The sequence below is a fragment of the Fundulus heteroclitus genome, chromosome 19 (genome assembly GCF_011125445.2).
Source record: "Fundulus heteroclitus isolate FHET01 chromosome 19, MU-UCD_Fhet_4.1, whole genome shotgun sequence".
Classification (NCBI taxonomy): Eukaryota; Metazoa; Chordata; class Actinopteri; order Cyprinodontiformes; family Fundulidae; genus Fundulus; species Fundulus heteroclitus.
Genome location: NC_046379.1, coordinates 20,316,124 through 20,343,253, shown reverse-complemented (window position 1 = coordinate 20,343,253; position 27,130 = coordinate 20,316,124). Strand labels below are relative to the sequence as shown.

General features: G+C 41.9%; 1 protein-coding gene across 3 annotated transcripts; it reads left to right on the top strand.

The window, feature by feature from the left end:
• Positions 1-1,527: 1,527 nt before the first annotated feature.
• On the top strand, positions 1,528-25,558 carry keap1a (kelch-like ECH-associated protein 1a). 3 transcript variants are annotated; one of them, XM_021311345.2, is made up of 12 exons: positions 1,528-1,879; positions 9,292-10,054; positions 12,145-12,344; positions 12,445-12,601; positions 13,831-13,923; positions 14,035-14,181; positions 14,299-14,405; positions 17,232-17,361; positions 17,504-17,700; positions 21,273-21,478; positions 21,706-21,882; positions 23,921-25,558. In XM_021311345.2, the coding sequence occupies exons 2-12, from the start codon at positions 9,842-9,844 to the stop codon at positions 24,094-24,096; spliced, it is 1,803 nt and encodes a 600-aa protein (XP_021167020.1). In that variant the 5' UTR covers positions 1,528-1,879; positions 9,292-9,841; the 3' UTR covers positions 24,097-25,558. The 3 variants fall into 3 exon arrangements, with proteins under 3 accessions (XP_021167020.1, XP_021167019.1, XP_036006781.1); XM_021311344.2 differs by having other exon boundaries at positions 1,528-1,942; XM_036150888.1 differs by lacking the exon at positions 1,528-1,879 and adding an exon at positions 6,940-7,017.
• Positions 25,559-27,130: the final 1,572 nt, after the last annotated feature.

The window sequence follows — 27,130 nt, the reverse complement described above, 5'->3', positions numbered from 1 at the left end:
ACATTGGAACGGTTTAGATCAAAGTATATTCAGATGTTAGTTTGGCTCCCGATCTAAATCTATTGATGAATCTCTGTTGAAACATTATGTTGACACGAGCTCTCCATCAGATCTGACTGAGCTTTGACCACTATACTAAGAAAAAGGGTACAACTGTTAGAGACATACCCAAAAGACCTGTAGCTAACGTTGTACCACGGTGGTTCTGAAAAGCAGCCAATACCAAACTTTTTAGTGTCCAATTGCTGAAATAACAATGAAAAAGAGCTGGAATCCCAACTCTCAGTTGACTACAACAGTACTGCGAATAAACACAGATTTAATGGCACAAATCTATGGAAAATATATAGTTTTTTAAATCTGCTTGCGAGTACTTTCCAATATCTTGTGGAATAGCTGTAGTTTGATATTGTTGACTTTATTTCAGAGGAACACCTTAAAGGAGCCTAGCCTAGGTGACAGCTCAGCCTGGTCAAAGCCCGACTCGTTCCACAAGGTTAGGGTTACTTGACCTCTTTCTTTTCGCACCTCCTATGGCCGTTGCTAGGGTTACGCTCCATTACCTCTCCTTGTTTACTCAGTGTGCGCATCCGCATCATATAATCTTGCTATAGTAAATATACAAAAAGCACTTTGTTTACTAACAAATAGAGCGCAAAAGTGTAAAACAAAGAACTATAATAACCTACCAAGGTGTGATCATTTAATTAGAAAACTTTTGAATGCAACCAGAGTGAGCTACAGGCAAAGAAATTCCTAAAGTCATAGAAAGTGACTAGACTCCTTTAAAGGTGCATAGCGCAAGTTTTGAGGTTAAATATTATTTGTTTTTTTACCCGTATATGCCCCTACAATTGCCTGACATGTAAATTTAGTTTTCATAAACTGGATTAGTCCGTTCATGAAGGAGCGATTCGGGCCGAATCCTCTGTGCGTGCGAGTTGGTGTGATGCACTGTCGTTCACCTGGCTACTCTGTTGAGTCTCGGCCATAACTGATGCATTAGCGTCGGGCTAACTACAACATTTATAGCTTTCGTACCTCAGAAGACATTATGCCATTCCCTCTAAATAAAAAACCTGTTCAGTTCCAGCGGCAGATGCCTTTCCTCTTTTCCCATGCACGTGCACAACACTGGTGTCGTTTCAACTTGTCACCAGAGGGGGCAGAAGTCTGCAAAAATCCTGGAATTTAGCTATGCTCCTTTAACAACCTGCCCTTGGGACCACTCTCCAGGTTTTTGGACAACTCTAATAAAATAATCCAAAATATCAATTTAATTCAAACAAACATTTGTAATTAAAACAATGTATTGAGGGCTCTTTATTAAAAAAAAAAAAACGTTGTGGAATCAGAATATTTAATATTTTATACTGCGCTAGGTGTTTTCAGACTTCTTTTTCTAGAGACGGCACTCACCGGAAGGCGACGAATACGCAAACCAGCCAAACAGTCTAATCCAAAAGCTTACTTTGAAAATTGAAATTCTCCTCCAGTCAAAACATAGGATCGTGTTGAAACATCGGCGGTGTTCCCCCTCCTGGAGCAGTTTCTGTCAGCCGTGCAAGCTGCCGGCTGGAGTTCGCAGTTCAGTTTCAGTTTGAGGAATGCTGCCCCGCGCTCTGTTTACGCGCTGCGTTTCAGTGTAGAAAGTTGCAGAGTCACGTAGGTGCAGAATTATTTCCCCCCGCCCTCTAAACGCATCCCCGCTGGACGTTCGCCCGCAAGAGACGACGTCTCCTGCTGCCGCTGCACTTTGAACTCCGCTCATTTCTGCTTTTTTGACAAAGCATGGTACGGACGGCTTCCTCAAAGAAGACACACGCGGAGGACGGAAAGCTGCTACTCGCCTGCCACCGGAGAGCTCGTCTGTTGCCCGGTACAGCCACCCGAACCGCCCCGCTTCCGCGTGGATTGGCGCTGCCGTGTTGTGAACTGCTGGGTGAGTTTAGATCCGCGGCAGCTGCGTCAGTAAACAGGCTTCCCCCGCTGACGCGCACTCCGGACAGAAATAAGAAGAAATCACTGTTACATGACTGTTTGCGATCTTTAGCGCAGCGCTTGTGATGCGAATTATTATGACAGTGACTGAATTCATGCGCGCAGTCCTGCACGATCATTGAAATCCTTTTTATTATTTTTTTCACGTTTATTTCCTGAACATGTGCGCTGAGTCCTAAAGGGGAATTGAAACTTTTACTCAGCGCCGTTTGTTGACGATTTGGAATCATCACTGATAATTGGCACAGAAAGAACCCAATAAATAATAATTAGATGCATGTGATTTATAATATTGGAGGGGGAACCAAAACAGTGAGTGCTCCATACCTGATGGACGCACCACTACGACTTGCGTAACTTTGGTGTTTTTATTGCGCTATGGGTTGATCTGTCAGTATAGTGCGTTGCGAAATGATTTAATTTCGTTCAAGTTCACTGTGCATTCAGCGTGACCGGCCTGATGTGTCTCTTTTAGGACATGGCACCCCTAGTGAAAAGGTGTGAAACTCCCTAAAATAAACTAGCCTAATCCTTTTTTTGCAGATGCACATAAAAAAAATCTGAGCACATAAATTTAGTTTTTAATATTTGTATTAGATTATTGGTACCCTTCTATCGTTACTTTGCACATATCCCCCTTTGCCAGTTAGACAACACTTGTTTTGTTTTACGGGGTGAGCATAGAAAAACAATCATTCATCATGACTCCTCTTTGCACAATCTCTTGTTCTTTTTTTAATGCTCTCTTCACTGCAGCTCACCACACTGGTTTTCTGCTTGATTTAGGTCTAAACTGCTGGACCCCGAAGCAGACCAAGATTTAGAAGCAGTTTAAGTGTTTTATTGCGAAATTTTGTGCTGGGGGAAATCTGGGGTCCTGGAATGGTGAGCTGTGGCTCCTGTAGGTTTTTCCCGTGGTCCGGCATCCTGAGTGTTGCGAGAAGGTCCAGGGAGAGTCGCTGCAGCAGAGTTCAAGTGTTGTCCTGTGACGAGGATTTGCAGACCGCAAGAAGGAAGTGTTAGACAATTTCGCTTTTTGCTTTATTTTAAGGCTTTTCGCATATTTTTTTTTCTACCAGGAGAGCAAAATGTGTGCATCTCGGGCGGCCTCTCATACTTTTTGCCTGTTGCAAAAAAAGTATTTCTGGACCTAAAGGTTTTTTTTCTTCTTCTTTCTGGGGAGCCCTTTGCTCAGATTTTACCCAATGCTGAATATTTACTTTTTTGGATGTACCCCGACCCTCGCCCATTGACAGCTGGAGATAGGCACCAGCACCCCTCACGACCCCACAAGGGATAGATGTGTTAGAAAATGGATGGATGGATGGATGGATGGAATAAAAAATCAGCCGCAAAGCTATGTAGCTATTTAAAATGAAAACATTTGAAATTGACTGGACTGAAGCACCCTTTACCATTGCCGTGCCTTTTTGTGTTGTGGTACTAGTACAACAACCCTGCCATTTCAGGCGACTTAGACATATCAGAGCTACAGAAGCCTGATTTGCATAATAAACTGTATCTTAGATAAGAGCAGGACGGAAAAGACCCGGGGCTGGAACAACACATTCCACTTTTTAAAAAAAGATATGCAAGATAATTTGCTCGCTGTAAACATCTGGAAAACTGTCTAGTCACTGCAGCTCAGCATTTCCTGAATGCATATTTCAGGGATTTTGCTTGAGAAACCTCCTCATACAAAGTCCTGCTGCCTGTCACGTTTTCATGTGTGAGGCAACTGCGCCTTAACGCTGACTGCGCCGGTCACGGTCGCCTGATTGCCGTCCTGCTCGGTGCTGTGTGCAACCTGCCAGGGCCAATCTGTAAATGGTTAACTCCGCTGCTCTGAGCTTGCACTGGCAGCTTCATACCGTGCATTTGGCTCTGAGCCGCTTCAGCAGGCAAACAGTCAAGGATTAAAACCAAAAAATCGGACTGAATCTATACTTTAAATGTGAAATTTGGATTTTGATCTGTTTTTGTCCCACTTTTCATTTTTTAAACATTCCTCCACTAAATATTTTTTTAATGCAATGCACCCTTCTGACATTTAAGCAGCTAACCCAGAAAGCTCTAAACACATCTGGTGCTGAAATCAGTGAGTTGGTCAGTTTGGTGTTAACATGTTCTAACCTCTGCAGGTTTTTGCAACTGAACAAGCACTGGAAAGCTTTATGGAAAGCTACATTTACGCAGCTCTACTGTGTGCGTACATAATGCATTGTTTCATCCTTTCTCTCTATTGGCCGCTCTGTTCAGGTGACCAACAAAATGCGTGAGTAAAAACTGAAGGCTATGCAGAACTGATTACTCACCCGTTCTTTCTTTCTGAACCACCTTTGGCTTTGCTCAGTGAAACGTTCACTACGCGTCAATGAAATCTGTCCACGTGTAAAATATTGTGTAACGGTATGCATGGATTTGTCAACAGCAGGAGATTTTTTTTTCCCCCTGCTGTCCGAGTTTAAGAGCTGAACTCAACGGGCACTTTTTTTAGGTATAACTTTCATTGCTTAGTAACACAAATAGCAACTCAGTCAATCACATGGCAGAAACCTAGTTCATTTTGGCACTAAACCGTCTCTTCTGAGTGACTGGGTTTTTCAAACCTTCGGGCTTATAGAGATCAGTGCAGAGTGGTTCCATGCTTACTACCAAAGCATGAGGAATACCATATCTGGACATTGAGTCAAACAGTGAAGCAGATCAGCCACCCAATCGTCAAACTTTGCCGCTGACTCTGAGGCCTTGGTCGTTTACAGCCTAAAGAAGCAACACGAAGCTCCCTCTTACTGGACCGGTCCAGGTTTCACAATTTGGTAAAAAAAAAACATCTCATAACATCAAATGTCTTTAATATGCCATAAGCTGTTATAAAACATTAGGTTTCAATATACTGCTCTCAACTATCAGAACCTGGCAGATGTCATACTTGGGAGCTTTTGCATTAACTAAAGGGGCAATATCATGCAAATCCATTTTTTTTGCCCTTAAATACATTGTGTTATGTACTTGGAGGCTGTGGCAGTGCAGAAATGTAGCCTCTCTGGGTGCTGTGCAGATATCTTTATATTCTGTATGGGTCATATTTTTCAAGGTGTTCAGTTTTATCTTTTAATTTTTTTTTAACAATCACATCACAGTATTTACTGCAGGGCTGCTAAACAAGGTCATGGACTTCCGGCTTACCAATTTTGCCAATTCGGCATTTTTATTTTTCATTACGATTTTGCAGTCCAAGCTGAAGGATACCAAAGCTACTGGTGGATTAATCAAAGAATGTTTGGTTGTTCGTTACAACGTTCCCCAGCGTACTCCACAAATGGCCGAAAAGTGGAACGCTCTTGGTCCTTTTAGACACGTAGCCGGGTCTTTATAAATACAAATATCTCCCCCGCATCCACGCAAACCGGATCGTTTTTAGAAAAGTTTTCATCCACATAAACCCGTATAAATTCAACACTGACCGTTTTAAACATGCCAGATGAGTAGGGGGCAGTGTACCCAAAGCTAAAACCTTCAAAATAAAAGCGATCTTGAACAACATTGTGCCTGTGTAAAATAGCTGACCTTCAAGCGCTTTTTCTCTTTGCCACCTTCAACATATTAGAGCAGCTGGGCTTGTAAAAACAAACAAATAAAAAAAGCGTCTGAACCAACTGTTATGTCTCTAATGGTCCATGTATGCTTTTACTGTGAAGTCTCGATACCGAGGTGAAGACAGGAAATGCTGTGCAGTGCAGAGGTAACAACCAAAGATGTCTAGGTTAGCAAATTTGGCCAGCTTAACATTGATTAGACTCATATTCTGAACAGTCAATCACAATGTAGAAATCAGAACCTCTTTGAAAGCATACATTTTTTTACTCCATTGTATGGCCAAGTCTATAACAATGGGCGCATGTATGTGACGTCAGCGCCGTGTGAGTTTTTAGAACGTTTTTAGAAATCTCCACTTGGGCCAGAGTTTTCAGAATCATTAGTTTTTAGAGATGTTAAACAGTGTTTACGTGTGGATGAAAGGTCTAACCACGTAAAAATGTATTCGTTTGCCCAGATATCCGGCTACGTGTGGACTTGGCCTTAAAAGAGCCGGGGTAAAAGACGGGGCAACAACGAGGACTTCAGACCAAAGCATTGCAGTTCCACTTTGTATAAACCACAGCTGAATGTTTTCAGTGTAAAAAGGAAGGCATTAAAAAACATGATACGTCCCCTTTAATATTCAAGTCAGACTGGTTCAGTCAGCTCAGAGATGAGCTGTAGGATGACACCTGTTTGCTTTGCCTGCGACGACTGGTTTGGCTTCATTTTTCTAGCGCCAGTTGTCCTGCCAAGCTTCAGAAATGGGGGCGACCCTCTGCTGCATGCAATCCCCTTTTCTCACATTAAATGACTGTGCGTGTGTTTATCAGCAGGCTACTGTGTAGAGAAGGTTCAGGAGTCATTGCTCTCTGCTGGACAGAGAGTTTTCTAGGAAACGGAAGAAAACCTTTATGTGCTGAACACATCATCATTCTTATCAAGCAGAGAACCAGGGGTAGCTCTACTTGGGTGGTATGAGGTGGCAGTTGCCACTTTAAAAGAAAGCCTTCCCACTCCAGCTGCCACCACAGCTTGCAGCTATGAATTCATTCTGCAATTATCGGCTTATTGGACATTATAATTGAGAAACCTCTTTTGTCCGACAACATTGAATGCAGCACGAACCTGCCACTGGCTAGAGGCGGTTCTGAGTGGAGGGAAGCATGAGAAGGGAAGGGTTTTTATCTCAGGGCACGCCCTGTCAAGATATGCATTCCCTGCAGCGGGAACGCACATCGTTCAGTATAAACAGCATATCGATGACGGAAACGGACCAACAGAGTTACTTTTAATTATATTTGGATCCGTCAGTGCGGCCCAGAGTTGGAGTCTGTGGCGTTTGCCGCACAGAGAACAGGTGGAAAGTCCACCTGCACAGGCAACCAGTGCAGGACGATGCATTGGTGCAGCAGAGTCCATAAATATTCACGGGTATTTTCATTATTTTGTGTGTGTGTGTTAACCCGCTGTATGTTGCCACCCCTGAATGAGTCTAGCATCCTAGTAGGGTTGTAATTATTATGTAATTAAGATTTCCTTGCATTGGTTTGGTCTGGGTATTTCTAACATTATAAAACGACTTTGAAATATCTACAAACACAGAGCTCTTGTAAATTGCATAATTCAAACCAATCAAATTAAGGCTCGCACAATATGAAAAACTTAGGTAAAAATCCCACAAGTGTTAACTCAATAATTTAAAATGTATACTAAGATCTAACTGCATTTAATCAAGACAGAAAACCAACAATTATTCATATCGCTGCTAAAATAATCCATTATATTGATAATTCTCGCTATCAAATGCCATCTACATTTATTTATGTTTAATCTCAATGAATTACCAATACAGATATACCAATACTCTTAATTCGGATGCCTATGGCTTACAGTTAACAGTCACAAATAACTCTAAATTATTTTTTTTTCAGGTAGTTAGAATATCAGACAAGAGCAATAAAAAGAAAGGCTTTTCTAGCATTTATTAAGAAATGCTAGGCGTTGGGCTACATAATCATGGGGAACACTAATAACAGTGGCCTAGCACCTGACAACCAAACGCCAGCGCTAAAGAAGTTGGCTGTTCAGAATACTGTATCCCAAGGATATAAATGGAAAGTTTGGAGGAAGAAAAAAGTTTGGTAGAAAAGGTGCACAAGCTTCACTGAAAGCTGCAGCTTTGGGGGCATTGTTAAGCGAAGCAGCTGGAGTCAGTGCTTCAAGAGCCACAGCAGACAGACATATTCAGGACGTGGACCTTAGCCTTCACATTCCTGGTGCTGAGCCACTCCTGAACCAGAGACAAGGTCAGAAATGTCTTACCAGAGCCAAAAAGCACAGTGAAGCAAAGTCTGATAAGTGTTTTGAATGTCTGATAAATAATTATTGATTGGTTTTGTTCTTTTTTTTTAAAGTCCAATGTCAGTCCGTCGTCGCCAGGAAATTTCAAAGCTCCTCCCTCTGGTGATGAGCTTTGTACAGATGCTGATTTCCTTTACCAGCAGGACTTGGTACCTGCCAAAAGCACCAATAGCTGTTCTAATGACCATGATATCGCTGTGCTTGGTTGGACAGCAAACTCATCTGAACTGAACTCCAGAGAGAAACTATGGTGTTTTTGTCTAGAGAAAGATGAGAGACACCAGAACCAGCAGTGCAGATGAGCTCCAGGCCGCTATTAAAACTTCCTGGGCTTCCATTACAGCTCAGTGGTTCCCCAGGCCGATCGCCTCCATACCACGCACCATTGATACAGTAGCGCATGCAAAACAAGTCATGGCCAAGAAAGCGTGTACTGTAAAGTGAAATAACTTTCTATATTTTTGAGAGACAGAATTTTGGCTGTAAGCCATAATAAAAATTCAAACTACTGCGTTACTCCTTGCTAAATACAACTGGAAAAGTATGCATCACTGGCAGTTTCTGCAGGGTTGGAAGAAAATGATTTTAATCTGTAAAAACAGTATGACTGTGAGCAATTTTGAGACTGTAATTTCTAGACTGCGTCAAGGTTTCCTATCTCAGTCAAAGCTTAGCGAGGGGTTACCCAGGCGGGTCCAGCCCCCAACACCCTAACCCAAAACCAAGCAAGCTAAAAGCAAAAGTGAAAGATTTGGTCACAGCTCAATAAGTGGTTCTGGTCCATGGCGTTGCGCGTTGTTTGGTTGAAAAAGGAAAATCTTTTCAAGAAAAACTCTCTGCGAAGCTTTTATTGCTCTTGAAGCTCATTTCAGGATTTTAAAAGCAAGACTCTTAGCTTTATTTGTGAAATTCCTGCATGCGCTTCTACTCTATTATAAATAAGCAAAACTATGTGTCAAGAAAATAAATAATCAGATTGCTACAAAAGTGACTGTTTTCTTTTGCTTGTTGTTTTTTTTTTTACATTTGTTCTGAAAGGGTTTTAGAGTAGTGCTAATGTTTTTAAAAAAAATTAAACGTGGTTTTTGTCGGTTTTACTGCAAACCATCCATAAAAAGAAGAAAAAATGTGAAAATTGAAGAAATTCAGTAGATGCGGACCTCTTCATGAGGAGAAAGCCGGAGGTTTTTTTAATTTTAGCTAGAAGGAAGTGAAACGTCAACTGTGTCTGACTCAGGCATTACAAAAGCACATCCTTAGGAGATTTGAATCTTGTTGCTTTTTGCTTATAACGATAACATTGTCACCGTTTCATGAACTGTCCGTCGCCCTCTTCTCTTACAGGCAGAGCATCCTGGGAGAGTGGTTCAAAGGAATCCCCGCTAAGCCTCCTCTGACTGTGCTCTTCAAAGCAGTTCCTAATCTCACGCGGAACAGCAGATGACGGCAACGCCCTGAAATATCACAGCGGGTCACTGACGGATCCCTGAGACCTGTAAAACCCGGACCAAGAAGGATTTGATTGCCATGGTTTGACACAAGAGCTGTCAGTCATGAAGGAGCTGAGATACGTGGATAAGGACACGTTGTGGGGTTCAACATGGTTCGCCTGAACACTTGACCTGAAGTTGCCTCTGAGCTGCTTAGACTGCTGATGGAAAGGGCCGTCGCTCTGTTGACATCCTTCATTTCTCCGGAAATGCAAACAGACTGAATAGGTTTTTTAACTTTCTTTGCAAAAATGGAGCACACGAGGAACCGTGCTCCGGTTGAACGTCCGACTCCGGTGACATAAGAAGAAACGCGGACGTGCCCGAACCGATAAAGACTGCACGACTCTAACCTCAGCGCACCACAAAACATCAGCCGGAGCGTTCCTTCCACCTCCTCCAGCATGAATTGCCCCGTCCGGAAGAAACGCCCCACGCGCGACTCCGATTTCTCCGCCATCGTTGTTCCCTCCATGCACGGGTCGGGCTATCTGGACTACACCGTCGAAAACCACGCTTCCAGGTCCTTTTTGGCCATCGATGAGTTCAGACGGCAGGAGATGCTGTGCGACCTGGTGTTGCACGTCACCTACAAGGACAGGACTATGGACTTCAAGGTAATGAGAATGCCAGATAGACCGCACTTTAAAACCTTTTCTCAGTTTTCCAGATTTTTTTTACGCGGCATTAGGCTAACACAAACTAATGCAAGGAGATGAAATAGAAATGATATATGACTTACTAGTCACAGTCTTGAGCGTAGCTTGCATCGTTATCCGGTGTCCGTGAGTCAGTACTGATGTGCTTCTACCAGCTTTGCATATCAACATTCTCAACTAGATCTAGGGTCGAAGATCGACCGGGCCATTTTAACACAAGCTGATCTGATATGAACACCTTCCATGTCGCCTTCCTGTTGGATGAAGGACCTCCAACCCAGGCCCGGCTCTTTTGCAGCCTCCAGCGATTATCCTGCCAAGATTGGTCTGTGTTTAGCTCCGTCCATGTTCCCATCAGCTCTGACCAGCTTCCCTGTCCCTCCTGGAGAAAAGCATCCCCCCAGCATGATGCTGCCACCATCAGGGTGGGTGTGTTCGATTTCGGTATCATCTGACCGTAGCGCCTTCTCTGAAACGTTTGGCAGTGTCCGCTTCATGGCTTGTTGCAAACTGCAAGTTGGATTGAACAGATCTTCTTTGGATGTTCAAATTTTTTTATTATTATTTAATAACCTAACCCTACTTTAACGATCTTTACAACTGTATCCCTGATCTGTCTGCTATGTTCTCTGGTCTTCACGAGGCTGCTTGTTAGGCCAATCATGAAGGCACTCAGTTGCACTAAGTTCTATTTAGGGATATATCGGCTTCACTTTGTGTTTGTCCGTCACATGAAATGCCTTTAAAACACATTCAGGTTAGTGGCTGTATTGTAACAAAATGTCAAAAAAGGCAAATTAATACTTGGAAGACTTTATTAAATCATAAAGCTTTTGAGTATTTCACTTTTTTCTAATATTCAGTCTAAATTAATGTTAGGGGGTTGTTTTTTGTGGCTCAAGCTCATGGTCTCCTTTAAGTGTTACTTATTAAAAGTAGAAAAGTTTTAAATACGCGGTACTTGTGAACGCAAGTTGATCAGCTTCGATTGAATCAGATATCCATCAGCAGGGTTAAACAGACATTATCCCAGACTGGCCAAGCTGCTCGGCTTCAGCCACGTCAGCTTTAACCTTTAACCACTGATCAGCTGCTATTAACGATTCCCTGCTTGTAGTAATTGAATAAACTGTCATCATTTTACTTTTTTCCTATTGAAACATTAATAGAACCGTGACTAGAGATGGTTTGCATGTAATCACACCTTTGCCTTATTTCTAATTCCTATTTTGTCAAGCCGCTCATAGTGAGCGTGCTAAAGTTGAGTAATTCAGTCATAAATTTAAAATGTAGCTAAACTGTCACAATATTGTACATCTGCACACTTCATATATCTTAACAGTATCTGTTTATTAAGCTCTTGTTTAATTATAATGTATTGGGAGGTCATAAATTATAGTCAGTGTTTGCTCCCTTCAAGATAGTCTGGGTTGTAAGTCTGCCACAGGTGGCTTAATGTCCTTGTGACTGTGATTATTTTGTAATTGCCACCCAAAAAAAACAACAAGATGTGTACTTTGCTAATTACTTACAGATCTGTATGTGTTATAATAATAATAATAATAATAATAATAATAATAATAATAATAATAATAACAACAATAATAATAAAAAAAAATTTCACATCTTTAGTTTAAAGATAACATGTTCCCAGAAGCAACTATTTATTGGACTGTATTGACAAAAACATATAATTAAGATAGTAATTTGCTGAGTAAAGAAAATGGGTTCATCCATAAGCTTTTGACGTTAAACATAAATAATGAAGAAACATCAAATAAGAAATAAACTTTTGCAACATTAATTTAAAAAAAAGGAAACATTATGAAGGTTTATCCTTCAGTAAGGAGGGATTGTGAAAGACCAACCAATCAGAGCTCAAAGAAATATTTTAAGCTTTCTCGCTATTATGCCATGTCCCCTGACATTTCAACAATGTACAGTATTATTAACAAGGTTGTGTGGGTACCAGGTTTATAAGTTAGCCTGTATTTCTCACTGTTGACTGACCTGGGCGGTATTATTAACCAACACTGGTGTGTTTCCAGGTTCACAGAGTGGTGCTGGCCTCCTGCAGTGCCTTTTTCAGAGCCATGTTCACCAGAGGCTTCAAGGAGTGCAGCGCCTCGGAGGTCACCCTGCGCGACGTGTGCCCCGAGGTGGTGGGGCGACTCATCGACTTCGCCTACACGTCCCGCATCACGGTGGGGGAGAAATGCGTGCTCCATTTGCTTTTAGCCGCAATGAGGTAAGGGCTCCGGAACGGTGGCGAGGCTCGTCGGGTGCGAAACGGGTGAAAGCGTGCGTCCTGAGACCTGAAGTTTTCCTCCTCGCTTATGATCCGGAAGGTATCAGATGGAGGATGTGGCCAAGGCGTGTTGCGATTTCCTCACCAAGCACCTGGAGCCGGCCAACGTCATCGGCATCTCCCGCTTCGCCGAGGAGATCGGCTGCACGGAGCTGCACAAGACGTGCCGAAAATACATCAACTCGCACTTCAGCCAGGTGAGCCCCCACCACACACACACACACACACACACACACACACACACACACACACACACACACACACACACACACCTCGAGTCGCCTCGTTCTGTTTCATTACAGCTTTACCCTGCTAAATCGTACATCGAGAAAAGTTGCTGCATTTCCTGACTATTTAGTTTTCAACACAGAAAATAAGGAGACTGCTGAAAATACTGATGGACAATGGTGCTTTTAAAGTTAAATCTGACTGGATGCATTAATGAACTCACTTCATGTTCTTGCTGATGATGCTTTCATGCTGAGCTGTTTGCAAGATTAGTGTTGCCATGTTGCTGGCCTGTTTTGATAGGACTCGTCGTTCATTTCACCCGAAAATTGATCCTCCTGCGCCAGAGAGCCAGTGATTGCTTTGAACGTCCTATGATGTAATGATTTCTGTTTCAGCTGCTCTCTGCCACATTGACAGCTGTCTGGTGATATCTGAGCTCGGCACAAAGCAGGAGGCTCTGCCCAGACCGTTCGGGAGCCAATATAGTCATTTGTTTACTGTTAACGGCATTGTAAAAGTCGGAAAAAAATGCTTAGTTTGTTTGTGAAGACGCAGATTTCTTAGATTTGCTAAGTAATTTGCTCAGCCTTTTATGAACTGTGGGCATGAAAATGGGGCTGGAACAGAATCTGACAAGTATCACGAGTTGTATAATGTCATTTTGAAAAGCTTTGGTCAGGACGTTGGGACTTTTTGATCAACCTTTTTATATGAAAGGCTCTTTTATGCACTCTTTTCTTGAAGTAACTCAGCCTTGGACTTGTTCTGGCTCTACTTTCAGCTCCCTACTTGCTACCAGTCTGCTCTCCAATCACTTCAGGTCCTCCACAGTGTTTTTCAGTGTTAAGGCATCTCTACACGAACTAGCAACATCCAGACACCTCGTGGCAAAATGCTAATTCATCAATCTTCGTTCGCTGATTAGCTGGTTAACATGCTGCCTTTTAATCATGCAATACTAAATGTGTCCCACTACATGTTGATCTTGCCCAATCTGATAAGAAGTTCAGCTGCAGTGTCTCATATCTGAAACCTTGCTGATTTGGGTCAAGGACAAACTATCAAGGATCAAACCTTTGCAGATATGAAGCTGAAAATTTTAGACTTGTAAGCTTAACAGTGCTGCCCGCTTAGAACACCAAACTTGAAAAATACTCAAAGTGATTCTGAAAAATCTCTGTGTTTGTAAATCTAGGTGACCAAAGTGGACGAGTTCTTCAGCTTGTCTCACTGCCAGCTTCTGGAGCTTATCAGTCAGGACAGTCTCAAGGTGCTCTGTGAGTCTGAGGTATGACAAATAATCAGAGCTAAAGGGTTGCGTGTATGCTGACACCGTTTTCACAAATGGCAAACGTTTGTTTTTCCCGTAATTTGCATGTTAAAATAATATCCTCAACAGGTGTACAAGGCGTGCACAGACTGGGTGCGCTGGGATATGGAGGGCAGAGCCCAGTATCTGCATGCGCTGTTGAATGCTGTTCATATTTACGCCCTGCCTCCCAAGTTTCTCAAGAACCAGCTGCTGTCCTGCCCCATCCTCAGCAAGGTAAAGCCCAGCCTTAGAAATCTAGGGATGCTAGGAACCACGTTCACGTTTGCTATTCTTCACTCCATTTCCAACTATTTGCGTTTTTGAGTTGTTGGTTCTTTTGTTTAACTCCAGGCCAATTCCTGCAAGGACTTCCTGTCTAAAATCTTCCAGGAAATGACGCTGATGAAACTTCCTCCCGCACCGATCCGGGGAACCCAGCTCATCTATGTGGCCGGAGGGTACTTACTTTAGATATCCTCAACCGTTACTTGTTCCTCTTGAGGACCCTTAGACAGTTCTGGCTTGTAAGGTACCCCCAGAAACCCCAGAAGGAGGTTGAGCCTGCCACCCAGTGGCTCATTTTAGAAAACGCAGGTTGTCAACATTCCTCCTGAGTCTATGTAGACTCTACATAGTCATCTCTGATATAGTTTGCTTTAAAATAACAGTATATATTTTTTAAAGACTTGCTTTTCCATTGCCTGCAGTGTAGCTTCAGATAGCTGATAAATATTTGTGTTTTAGGCTTTTAGAAGATTCATTGGACTAGGTTATTAAAACACAGCTTTCAATATAAGTGCTATTCAAATCCTTGATACATAATACTTTTTCAAAGGCAAATTAATATGCTCCTGAATAAAACGGACATCTTTGTCAGTATCACCAATCTTATTAAATCCAGTGGTTCTGCTAAATAATCCCATTATCCTCAGGTATAAAGCTGCTGTATAAAGGATCAAAACACATTAAAAAGGAAGGACCCAGAAAATCGTTGATTTCCTAAAACCCATTGTAAAATGCACCCCACAGGACCCCGCTGCTCTCTGAAGAGGTTGTTTCAGCAATTAACAGCCAGCTGTAAATAACGAAGACCAACCAGAAGGCAGCTGAGAAAAGTTTCTTGAGGGATGTTAACATCTGTTCATATAAAAATGAAAAAATGAATCAGTCCACAACGTAAATCCTGAGAGCCACTGGATTGCTTTGACAGACGGTCTAAAACATTTTTCAGCCAATAAAAGGCATGGAGGACGGAGGTGTTTTCTAAATGTGCACAGGTGAAGGTCCTGCCTTATTCCACCTGTGAAGGACTTGAAACTGGAACCTCGTCACAGATTTAAAGTGACAGAAATTACATCAGAACCCAAAATCAAAGTTTCACACTTTTGTTTTATAGAAAGTTATGTGTGGTTAATTTTTCTTGAGAAAAATACATGATTAGAGAAGTCCGGCATGGGCTTCATTCTAAAAAATGAAAGCAGAAAAAATAAAATTATGAAATTTAGAGTTGCACAACATTGAAGCTCGCAGGCGTCTGCTTGGAGGCAATATTTGGTAGTCTGTTATATTTCAGTCAGTCGTAAAGTCAGTCAGCTTGATTCTGCTTGATGCCAAAACCTGACGCAGATGTGGGCGGCTAAAATGCCTAATCTCACAGAAAGTGGTAGGAAAACCATCATAATGGAAAAAAGTGAGGAATAGGTCGGTTAAACTTCACTGATTTAGAACAACAATTAACAATATTGCTGTTGTAAGTTTTCCCAATGGTGTGCGTTTAAAACAGAAAAACAGCAATTGTACCTAAGGCTGCTAAAAAAAATCTAACATTAACTATTATAAGGTTATTTTACCACTATTTATTGTTACTTAAATTTTTATACGTAGACTTAACCGTTTCAACACAGGATCCTGCGCCTAATTAGATAAAAGCTGGTAGAAATCTACCCCGAAAAAAAATGGATCCTGAACTAAAGCTGGAGCTTTGTATGTAGAAGGATGCAAAACACTTCTCACTGTTTTAATTATTACAGTGGATTTATTTATTTTCTTCAGTTTTCTCCCAGTACATCTTCTGCACGCCATATTTTCTGTTAACTTTAAATTAAATGACAGGAGATCTGTATTTGTTTGTAAAGCCATCCACCCATGTAGAACTGCTGTGTTTTACAGTTTGTATTCAATTGCCCTGATAAAATCCAGCAACCTCGGTGGAAACATTTAAAAGAAGTGGAGATTTCTGCTTTCAGGCATCTTCATGCCGACAGAGAGAGAATGCTCTCATTGCCACCTTTTAAAATCATTTTAATAACATATCTTACAACGTGTAAGTTCTGTTAGATAACTGTGATGACAACTGGCCAGGATTGTTGGCCATTCACAGATTTTAAGTTTGAATGGAGCAGACATGTTGCAGCTGGAGTCGCTGCATGGGCGTGTGCGTCGTTCTCCCTCCTAAGATGCACATCCTACAAAGCCTGTGGATTTTAATTCAGTGTCAGGGCTTAGCCACCATGAATTTATAGACTTTCTAAACAAGTGAATTTGTCTTTCTTGTAAGCAAAAGAAAAGTGTAGTAGCCCTCTTTCAGCCAGCTGACACGCAGTGTGCAGCAATGGCCAGAGAAAAATCCGCTCCGCCTGGCACTTTCTGTTGCATCTCATTATGAGCATTTTAAACTGTAGGAATGGTAAGATGGGAATTTGTAGGGACTAAAATTATAACTATTTACAAATGAAGGAACAATATCTGATTTTTCTTTTTTTTTTGGTGTGGTTAAGAAAAATGCTTTTTACGCAGTGTATTACTGTTCTCCTCATTCATGGTTCAAATTTGTGCAGTTCCCTTAATTTTCCTCTGACTTTGTCTTGTGTATTTTTTACCGTTTGCATGTAGAAACACTGCGATTTCTATCTTGAAAGGTGCTTTAAAGATAAGGTTTTAATCACTTACTAAAGTATTAAAATGGCTTGATATCAGCAACCAGCTCAGGCCTAACGTGACTTTATATTACAATGTGAAGGACTAAAAAAAAAAAATTATTAATTTTTTTTATTAAAATAAAAGAAACAATGTGAAGGGTATAGCTTAACCGCGGGCTCTCTATGTACAGTTCATGAAAATGCGGTTCTTCTCAGGTCATATCCTCTCTCTCTCTCTGATAGAAATGAAAATGATTAAAATTTTAAATTATGCTCTCACTTCTAGTTTAAAAATTAAATAGACCATAGTCCCTCTAGACATTTCTTTTGTAACCTACCTGCTCTGTATGACTTTTCTCTCTTCAGATACCGGCAGCATTCCCTGACCACCATGCAGGCTTATGATCCCAGGAGGAATGTCTGGATGAACCTGGCCGACATGGGAACTCCATGCAGTGGTCTGGGAGCCTGTACGCTCTTTGGACTCATCTACATTGTAGGTCATGTCGTTTATATCGTCGGGTTTGAATCTATAAATAATTCTTAATCGATTTAATAAAGCAGGTATAAGGATACCGGTGCCTTTACCTTTAGGGCTGGGTTACTGTATTTGTAAATGTTGTGTTTTTAATACGCAGGTAGGAGGCAGGAACCTGTCGCTCCAGACTAACTTGGATTCCAGCTCTCTGTGCTGCTACAACCCGATGACCAACAAGTGGAGCCAGCGAGCTTCCCTCAACATCCCCAGGAACCGGGTCGGTGTGGCCGTGGTGGACGGCTGCATCTACGCCGTGGGGGGCTCCCAGGGCTCCGTGCACCACAACACGGTGGAGAGGTGAGGCTTCGTATGCATTCATCTATCCAGACCATCCAGAAATAATTCAGCAAAAGCGTCATTCAGCGGGATGAACGTCATGAGGGATTCCGCTCCTATCTCTTAAATCCCACTGAGCCTCCTTCGGGCATCGACTAAGTGAAAGCTGTTTACTGCTAGTAGCCAAATCAGACAAAACATGTCGGGACAAACCTCTCTGGAATGTCAATCTTGATGGGAATGTTTCACATATTCTTGCTGCCTGAAGTGGCTCCATCGATGTGTCATCCTGTTACCAACAAAGATTGTGTGATTTTCTTTCTTTTATCCATTTTTTATTTTAAATAAAGAATGGATTTCTAAGGGATTCAAGTCCCTGGAGAAGTATAATATTAGCACTCATCTGCAGCTGCCCCACGAGGAGATGATAAATATAACCAACACTAGAGATCTAAAGAAACGTTAAAAGCAATTATATTGATATTACTTGGAAAGAAAGGAGCCAAGATACTCAAGAAACTATGACTCAGGGAGGAGTCGTCACTGCTACGCTGATGATGAGATAAGGTCGCTACATGCATACTCTGCTGCAGATAAAATACCACGAGAACACAGGATGGATTAACTATTCAAAGGTTTAAGCTTAATGCTCGTCTCACGGACAGCTTGCCAAGCTAACTGTGATGCAGATGTGTCACAACAAGTCCAAGTAAAACCCAACTTAACAACAAAAAGTTCATTTTTAACCGATGTATTTCTTTTTTTGTGTACTCTTTACATTTTTTTATATCCCCACCAAAATTGGGGCTAGGGAAACTTCATTTTATGTTTTCGTCTTTAAGAGCTCCGCAGTAGCGTTAGGGTTGAAAGTGGCGGATTTGACAAAACCTGAGGTCTTACTCTGTCATGATTGGCTCTGCTGCGTAGTGCATACATATTTAGCTCTGCAGACGTCGCATTCGCGTCAAAATGATGCCTGGGTTTTGTTTTGAGTTTGCCTGGTCATAATGTAACATCTAGCTCAACATTAGGCTTTTGAAAAAGCATTTGAACCTTGTTGTTCCTGTAAAACTGTAATAACTAACAGGTCATTTGCAGGTGCAGCCTAACATATTAGAATATTATATAAAAAATGAAAACGATAATTTAGTTTGAAAAGTGTGGCTTATATAGACGTTGCCTCACGATCCTTTCACTGCAGTGCTTATTCCTGCAGCCTGTGCAACTTCTTCTACCACACTTCATCTTTCCTCTCAACTTTCCATTTATGGAAATGTGAATGCACTGTTCCTGCCTCACTGTCTTCTTCTGCTCCTGCTGCTGTTGCCACATTCAGCTTGGCTCTCTGCAGCGCTGCTGCCCCCACCTGCCCCCTGAGCTCTGAGGTCATGCTTTGATTAGTTAGAAACCAAAATCCAATGACTGCTTTATGGGCCAACAGAGATGTACAGGCACATGTAAAAAAATTATATTGTGAAAAAGTTTGTTTTTTTTGTCTCATTTCAAAAAGTCAGAATTACATCTTCTATAGACTCATTACATGTAAGGTGAAATACTCCAAGCCTTTATTTCTTGTAATTTTGATGATTATCGCTTACGGATAGTGAAAACACCAAATTCAGTTTTTAAGAAAAATTTTATATTTTGAAAAATAAATAATTGACACTTATGGTTTCACACCCTAACCAGCCAATTAACTCCAAATACCTGCAATGTGTTCTTTAACCACTAAATGGTCTTACAGTCTGGGAAGACTGCTGACTTGACGTTGGGGTCATCAGACTTGATAAAGCGCTATACAAGTACAAGCTATTTACCATTTAACAGATGTCCAGAAGACAGTCACTGACACCTTTTGCGAGGAGGAGAAGGTTATTGCTTTATATAAGCAAATTTCTAGAAAGTTAGGTGGAAGGAAAAAGCTGGCATAAATGTGTCAAGAGTCAACAAATCCTCTACATGGACTACAGCTCGACATCAGAAGCATCTTGTATGGTCCAAGAAGAAAATTAATTGGGCAGCTGCTATGAGGTCCAATGTCTTCTTTTCAGATGGAAGTAAAGTTTGCATTTCATTTAGAAATCAAGGTCCCAGTGTCTGGAGGAAGGGCTGGGAGGCACAGAATCCAGGTCGCTTGAAGTCCATTGTGAGGTTTCTACACGGCTGGTGTTAGTCCACAGACAACAAAGCTGTCTGCCACGGAGTTTTAGTGCACTTCATGCTTCCTTCTGCTGACAAAGCGTTATGGAGATGCTGAGTTCAGTTTCCAGCAGGACTTGGCAGCTGGTTCAAAGACCACTGCTGGGCTTTATTTGCCAGCAAACTGGCCTGATCTGAACCCCATCGAAACTCTATGGCGTATCGCCAAGAGCAGGGTGAGCGACACCAGACAACCTGCGCTTCTATTATACCTCAACAGATCCACAGGCTGATCCCCTATATGCCACGCCGCATTGATGCAGTGATTCATGCAAAAGGTTGCCCAGCCAAGTATTGAAAGAATAGAAATTATTGTACTTTTCAGAAGCCTGACATTTCTGTTTACAGTCTCCTTTTTATTTTATCTTATGAAATACTCTGAAACACAGAATTTTAGGCTTTCGTTACCTGCGAGCCATAATCATCACAATTACAACAAATAAAGGTTTGAAATATTTCAGTCGATGTATAATGAACCAATATAATGTATGAGTTTAAAAAATATTAGCATTTTTTTGTGATGAACCATTTACACCTGAGTTGTCTGATTAAAATAAAATTTTACAGGCAAAAATGACACCTGATACTTCTAATACCTTGTCAACACTAAGTATTTGAAGTCATTTTTTCTGGTTGCTGACAGGTGGCTCAAATTGAAAGCAAGTTTGTTGGTGCTCATCAAGCTCTCCGTTCTTTAACTCTCTAGAGATACACGTTTGTTTACCTTGAATAATTGTGTAGCAAGCATGAGTGCAGCATGGTGGATGTGATGTAGAATACATTTAAAAAAAAATTAGTTTTTCAAGAAGAGAAAGAAGGAATGCAATGCATGTGATGAAAAAATGAGGATTGCAGAGAAACAATTTTATGCAAAATACAACCAATTAAAAGTAAATCAAGTGTGAGAACTATTTTTCATTTGCCTATACTAACCTGAACCATTCTCCCTCTTCTTGATTTATGATTTTCTTCCTACGGCTGACATTCTCAGCCTTCGCAAATTAAATTGTTAGGAAATCGTTAAATAAGCAGAAACGTCTGTTTCTGGCGTTCATCGTGCCCGTTGAACAACATGTTTTTCATGCTCAGTCTGGTAACTTTGGAAGTGTCACCATGTTCGCCTCTAGCCTGCCTCCTCGGCTGTTTCAACAACTTCGGCTTCAAATAAAGCTTGTTAATATTTGCCAAGCACGGTTGCTGGCTTACCCTAATCCACTCAAAGTTGACTGGCTCTCGCAGACCAAGGAGGTCACTGCACTTCGGCTGCACCTCCCTTTGCATCGGTCTGAAGTCTGCAGCAGTGGTGCAGACGTGTGCCAGAGCCGCCTGTTATGTAACGTCATTAAAGCAGATAACAGATTATCACCCGACTTACTGCCGTTTGTGCTTTGCAGGTGGGATCCAGAATCCAATCGCTGGTCTTTTGTCTTCCCAATGTCGGTGGCTCGCCTGGGAGCGGGCGCGGCGGCATGTGGGGGGGCTCTGTATGTGGTGGGGGGATATGATGGTCAGAACCGCTGGAACACGGCTGAGAGATACCAGCCCGACACGAACACCTGGCACCCAATAGCTCCTATGAACACTATACGCAGCGGCCTGGGTGAGTTGGAGAGCCTGGTTTCAACAGATTTGTTTCTCTGGAAAGTTTTGTTTACTGGAACCATGAAAAAAAAAGATTTGTCCCGTTGCAGATATTTGTGTTTTTTACTTTTATTGTCCTGATCAAAGATAATCATTTGGTGACATGTTTTGAATTTTGTCCTTTTTTGTCACCCCCCCCCCACCCCCAACTGATTTTTACCCCTACTTTTTTGTGTGTTTTTGCAGGATTGGTGAGCCTGAACTCTTACCTGTATGCCATAGGAGGCTACGATGGGCAAAACCAGCTGTGCACGGTGGAACGTTACAACGTGAGCAGGAACATTTGGGAGCCCAGGGCCTCCATGAGGCACTGCCGCAGCGCGCTGGGAGTCACGGTCCACCAGGGACGCATCTACGTCTTCGGTCAGTCTTTAGCGCTGCTATAGGTCACATGACAGAGATGTCAAGAAAAAGTATAGCACCTCGCAAAAGTGTTTACCCGCTTTTAAACGTTTTCAACTTTTGTCTCATCGTTACCGCCCACTTTGGGGTGTGTTTATGTTGGGTTTTCACGTGACAAACAAAAACTATTCGCTGTCAGCGGAGTTTGGCTCGTCAGGGGTTGACTCCAGGGTGAATAAAACGATTCGCTGTCAAAGGCGCCGATTGGTGAATGTTTTCAAAGGCAGAACTGATATAAACTGAGGATTTAAAACGATAAAAGTGTTGTTTTTTAAAACACGGCAACAAAAGACATGATGACCAGTTGAAGACATGACAGTTAATGGGCTGGAAAATGCACCCTGAAATTATATCTGTTGACTTCCTGGTGTCTTTCACCTCAAGAATTGTTTAGGTGGACCTTTACCATTGGTGTGTTAAAGTGCCAATCTTGTGAAAGCCAATTTTACTCAATCCTGTTTTAAAGATATTCAATTGTATAGGTAGTTTAACTATTATCTAAATGAATCGGATTACATTTTACAGACACATATATATGACACACACTGAATAAATAAAGCTACAGTCTCCTGGTTAAGCATCGGATGCCATAGAAACAAAATGTTTTTCTGTCAAATTGCCAGCACTTATATTTCATAATTGAAATATTCAGGCTTTTTTATTTGCAAACACATATATCGGAATAAGGACTTAAGTGTTTCATTTGTTTTTGTCATGCTGTAGGTGGCGTTCTGTTTAGAAAGTGCAAAGCATGGTTTTTATTTCATTTTGTTGTGTGAAATAAATGCAAGGAATTAGGTACAATAGCAAAAATATATATATATTTTGAGGAGGAAATTATGCGTTAATTTTGACGCTGCAAAAGAATGGGTACACTGAAGCCCGCTACATCCTCCAAAAGAACCGGGAAAATTTGTTCTCTCTCCTGCTCGTTCTCGACAGGCACGTCTGCTCAGAACTTTTTTTCTCCGACTACTGTCCTGTGATTGGACAGGATCTAGATGGGCGTGTTTAGGTTGGAAAAATGGAAAAGTCTCGCGCATCTGAAGAACTACAGTCATACAGTGTCGCTGTTCAATTCTGGTGGTTTATTTTAGCGGGGCACCACACGTCACCAGTGTTCGCAGTGTTTCCCAAATAGCGGCAGAGCACATCGTGAGCTGTTGTCTGCCCCTCAATTTTCAGCTTAGCTCTCCGCCCGCCCGATCTTCAATGACACGGGGCTGACTTCTGCAGCTGAGCGTCTCGTGCAATAGGAATAGAAAGAGCCAAATAAACTTTTTTTCCGTGTTCTTCCCACCCCAATTATGAACAAAAAACTTTATTTTCATGGAGTATGTAACAAGCTTAAGACAGAGCGAAACCACCCTAAACATACAGCCAGAGCTACACTGGTATAGCTTAGATCGAAGCATATTCATCGGTTAGAATGGCCCAGTAATAGTCCAAACCTTTGAGAGTCTGTGGGAAGACTTCATTGTGATGGTCTATCATCTAAAATCTCAATAAAGTACGTTGTAATTGTAACAGTCAAAATATAAAATCATATATATTGTTTAAAGGGCACTTTTTGCAAGGCGCTGATCATCTTTATGACAACTGGACATGTTTATTATAAAAAAACCTCTGTTTTCATGGATGTAACAATGGCTCTTTCAGGTTTGTTAGCTGTAGAAGAACAATAATACCTATTCATGTCATAAGTAAGATTGTTTTACACAAAGGTCAATAAGTACGTGACCCTTTGTTTTTACAGTGAGGGCTGTACTCTGCTTTTATCTCTAATGTGGCTCAGTGGCCGTCTGATAAACTAGAGTAATTATGGTTCAGATAACAGTTTTATATACAGACACTGGATATGCATAGTGCATATAATTTTAGCAATTAGCTAATCCTGAATTGTAATAATTAATGAACTACTGAATAGTAGAGCTATGTAGCTGCTTCCTAATCGTTGTGTTTCCACCTTCTTTAACGCTGCGCTGTTTGGATCATTCAGGAGGGTTTAACCAGCATGGCTTCCTGTCCAGCATCGAGCGCTACTGTCCAGACCAAAACGAGTGGACGCTCGTCACCGACATGCCCGACGGACTCAGCGGCATGGGCGTCACCGTCACTATGGAGCCCTGCCCCGGCTCTCTGCCTGAACTGGAGGACGAGGACGAAGCCATGTAGGCTGAAGGGTGAAGAACGAAGAGGCGTTGCCATTGAAAAGCAAAGTGAAGAAGGTTCATTAGATTCAAATCAAAGACATTCCAAAGACTCTCTGTCCCCTCCTTTGTGAATTTCACTGATGCACCTTAGGGTAAAGGGAAAAATGTAATTCCCCTTGATGCGGGACCAAGGGTAGTTTCATTTCTCAAATACAATCACGCACAAAAAAGCTTCCCAACTGAATGAAATGTTTATTCAGACATGTTCCTAACAGCAGCCCTGGTGCAGGACACCCCCCCCCCTTCCCCACCAGGTTATTATACCTCCATTCTTTGGACCACTTCAGGTGGTCAGAGCCGCATACAATTCCTAAAAAGCCCATTTAAATAGCTTTGATTGTTTTCTCATTCTCGTCTACCTGCTCTGTTTGCACCTTTTCCCTGTTAAACTTCCAGGTTTTAAGACTTCAAAAAATGAGACCATGATAAGCATATTTCTACCGCTTTCCAACTGTTAATTTGATCTATATCCTTTACTATTTACGAAAAAAGCTGCAATACATGTGTTGCTTAATTGTGCAGACTTCTGGGATAGCAACTTTTGATTTAGTTTCAGTCCGCTCTGTGTTTGCTTTCCCTCGGCCCTCATCTGTCAGGTTTTGGTCTTTCCAAAAACTTGGCCTATCTTCTGATGATGCCATTATTTATTTGAACATATTCTTGGACTCACTGTGACACTGAGAGATAAAATCCCTCTTCACCATCATAATTTTATGAGACATCTCAAGGTGTCGGGTCAAAACTTCCTGGTATTTGCCGCTTCGTCCATCTTGGATCTTCTTCTGCATGTCCAAGACCACGCATGCATGCATGATGCTGCCACAGCCGTGCTCCATGGCTGACGTGGTGCTCCTGTTGAAGAACAACGGTGCAGTTCCTGTGCTCAGCATACATTTAGGAAATTTAACCCATGAGACGTCCTCCCTCAACAAGAAGTTTTTAGCAAGGCCTGGATGTTTTCTTTGAAAGAAACTCTGCTACTCTATGCGGACATGTTGTCAGTACAGCAGATTGTTTTAATATGCAGAACACAGCCAGAACCTCTTTAGATCCACTTCCTGTTTTTTTTTCATTAGTTTTTGGAAAAAAGTCCAGTTTTTGTGTTTGGGTTCCATGGCTGCACCGTATGTTGCAAATTTATTCTTATTGTAATATGCATGCATTAAGGCTCTCTTTCTATGCTATGTTTAATACAGTAAAAAATTGTTCAGGAGCACATTTTAGGAGCTTTTTTTATTACAAAAAACAACAAATTTATACAGATGCAACTTTTTCAGTAAAACCGACGTCTTAAATTTCAAATAAGGATCATCACAAACTGGGTCGATGTTTATGATGCACTAAACGCAGAAAGACATTAACACACTTTACCCTTTACAGTCTTTGTTTTTCAGATCAGTTATTGTCATGGTGGCGCCCATCCTCGTGACCTGTGTTTAATGATGTGCTGCTGATTCACCTTTTGTTTTCCGGTTGACTGGTACAAGAGAAAATGTAAATGATTTATCATGGTCTCATTTCCTGACATTTTAATGGCCTTTCTGAAGCTTTGAGAGCCATCACATGTGTCTGTTTCTTGTTGAGCAGAAGCACTTTTTAAAAATATATATTTTCCCCTGTTAATTAGAACCAGTGTTTTCACGTCTGCACACCTGTGCATTTTTTTTATTGTTGTTGTCCGTGGAAATAAATGTAATTCGATAAATGAATTAAAAATGTATGGTTGGTATTTCTTTAATAATGTTTTTCTTCCGCCGAAGATGTGGTTTCAGTAGATTCTGTAACAGCCTTTGTGTGACCACTAGATGGTGGAATAAGGCTGAAAACAATGACAAAAGGAGGTCTAAATGTGTTCACGTCTTGACAAACAATGGCAGACTAAAATATCTAACGATGCCATGTGTGCATAATGGGCTGTGATGGGTTTGTTCATGTTTTGATAATACTTTCAGCTACTGAGACCCTTCAAAAAGCTTTTTATTCCAGCAGTCTTGAAGCAATGACACGAGCCACTGGACTGTGAACAGAGTTAGTCATCAAACACAGACGTCACTTGTGTGTTTATGTCCTCCTTTCTGCGCCGCTGCTCTCCATCTCCTCCATGTCTCACCTGCAGCTATCCCATCCGGGCTTCTAAATAAGACGGTCCTGTTCTTGAAACGTAAGCCTCGGTCACCTCGTCGGTTTTCTGAGGTGAACGGATGGAGGGAAAATGTTTCTTTCGTCATCTGGAATAATAAGTTGGACTGTGATTAACCGTCTTCTTTGTCCAGTTCTGAGCGTGTCTGCAATCATTGTTGACAGAGCAACCTGTTGGCCGAGGAGTATGGATGAGGCCGAGGCGGGCTGGTTTCGGCTGCGCGCTTTGGGCCCCCGGAGGGCGCTTGCAGAGACGATGGAGAAAGTAGAGGGCTCTTACTCACCACTTGCAGCCCCACATAAGAGCCGAGTGACTCACATGGCGAACGCATGACGCAGGCATCTCGTACACATTTGCACTTGGTTACACAAATGCGGGTGTGCTCATGCACAAACACAATTTTTTCTTTATCTGTGTGTGTGTGTGTGTGTGTGCGCTCGCACACTGGTGCAAAACAAAGCTGGCTGTCTCTTATTCACAGGCTGTGGAAACAGATTTGACTCAATGTGTTCATTGTCTCATGAGGGGAGGGAGATAAAGACGGGAGATGTGGCACTGTATGGCAGGGAGATTTGCCTTCTGCAAGGAATCGGTGGAGGATAATTAGTACACATACAGATGTAGCTGTGCTACACCTTTTGCATACTCGCTAAACAGTTGCACAACCCCAGCAAAGAATCCGATGCTCGGAGACAAAAGATGCGGCGACTTGTGCAAAAGGCAGCCGATATTTATAAGGACTATGACAGCTGCTTAGCTCAGTATTTAGGGCAAAACTCAAATTTGAGAGGCCTAATGAAAGCCATGAGGTCTGCAGTTATACCATGTAGGAGACACTGCCAATGCTGTAGGAGGT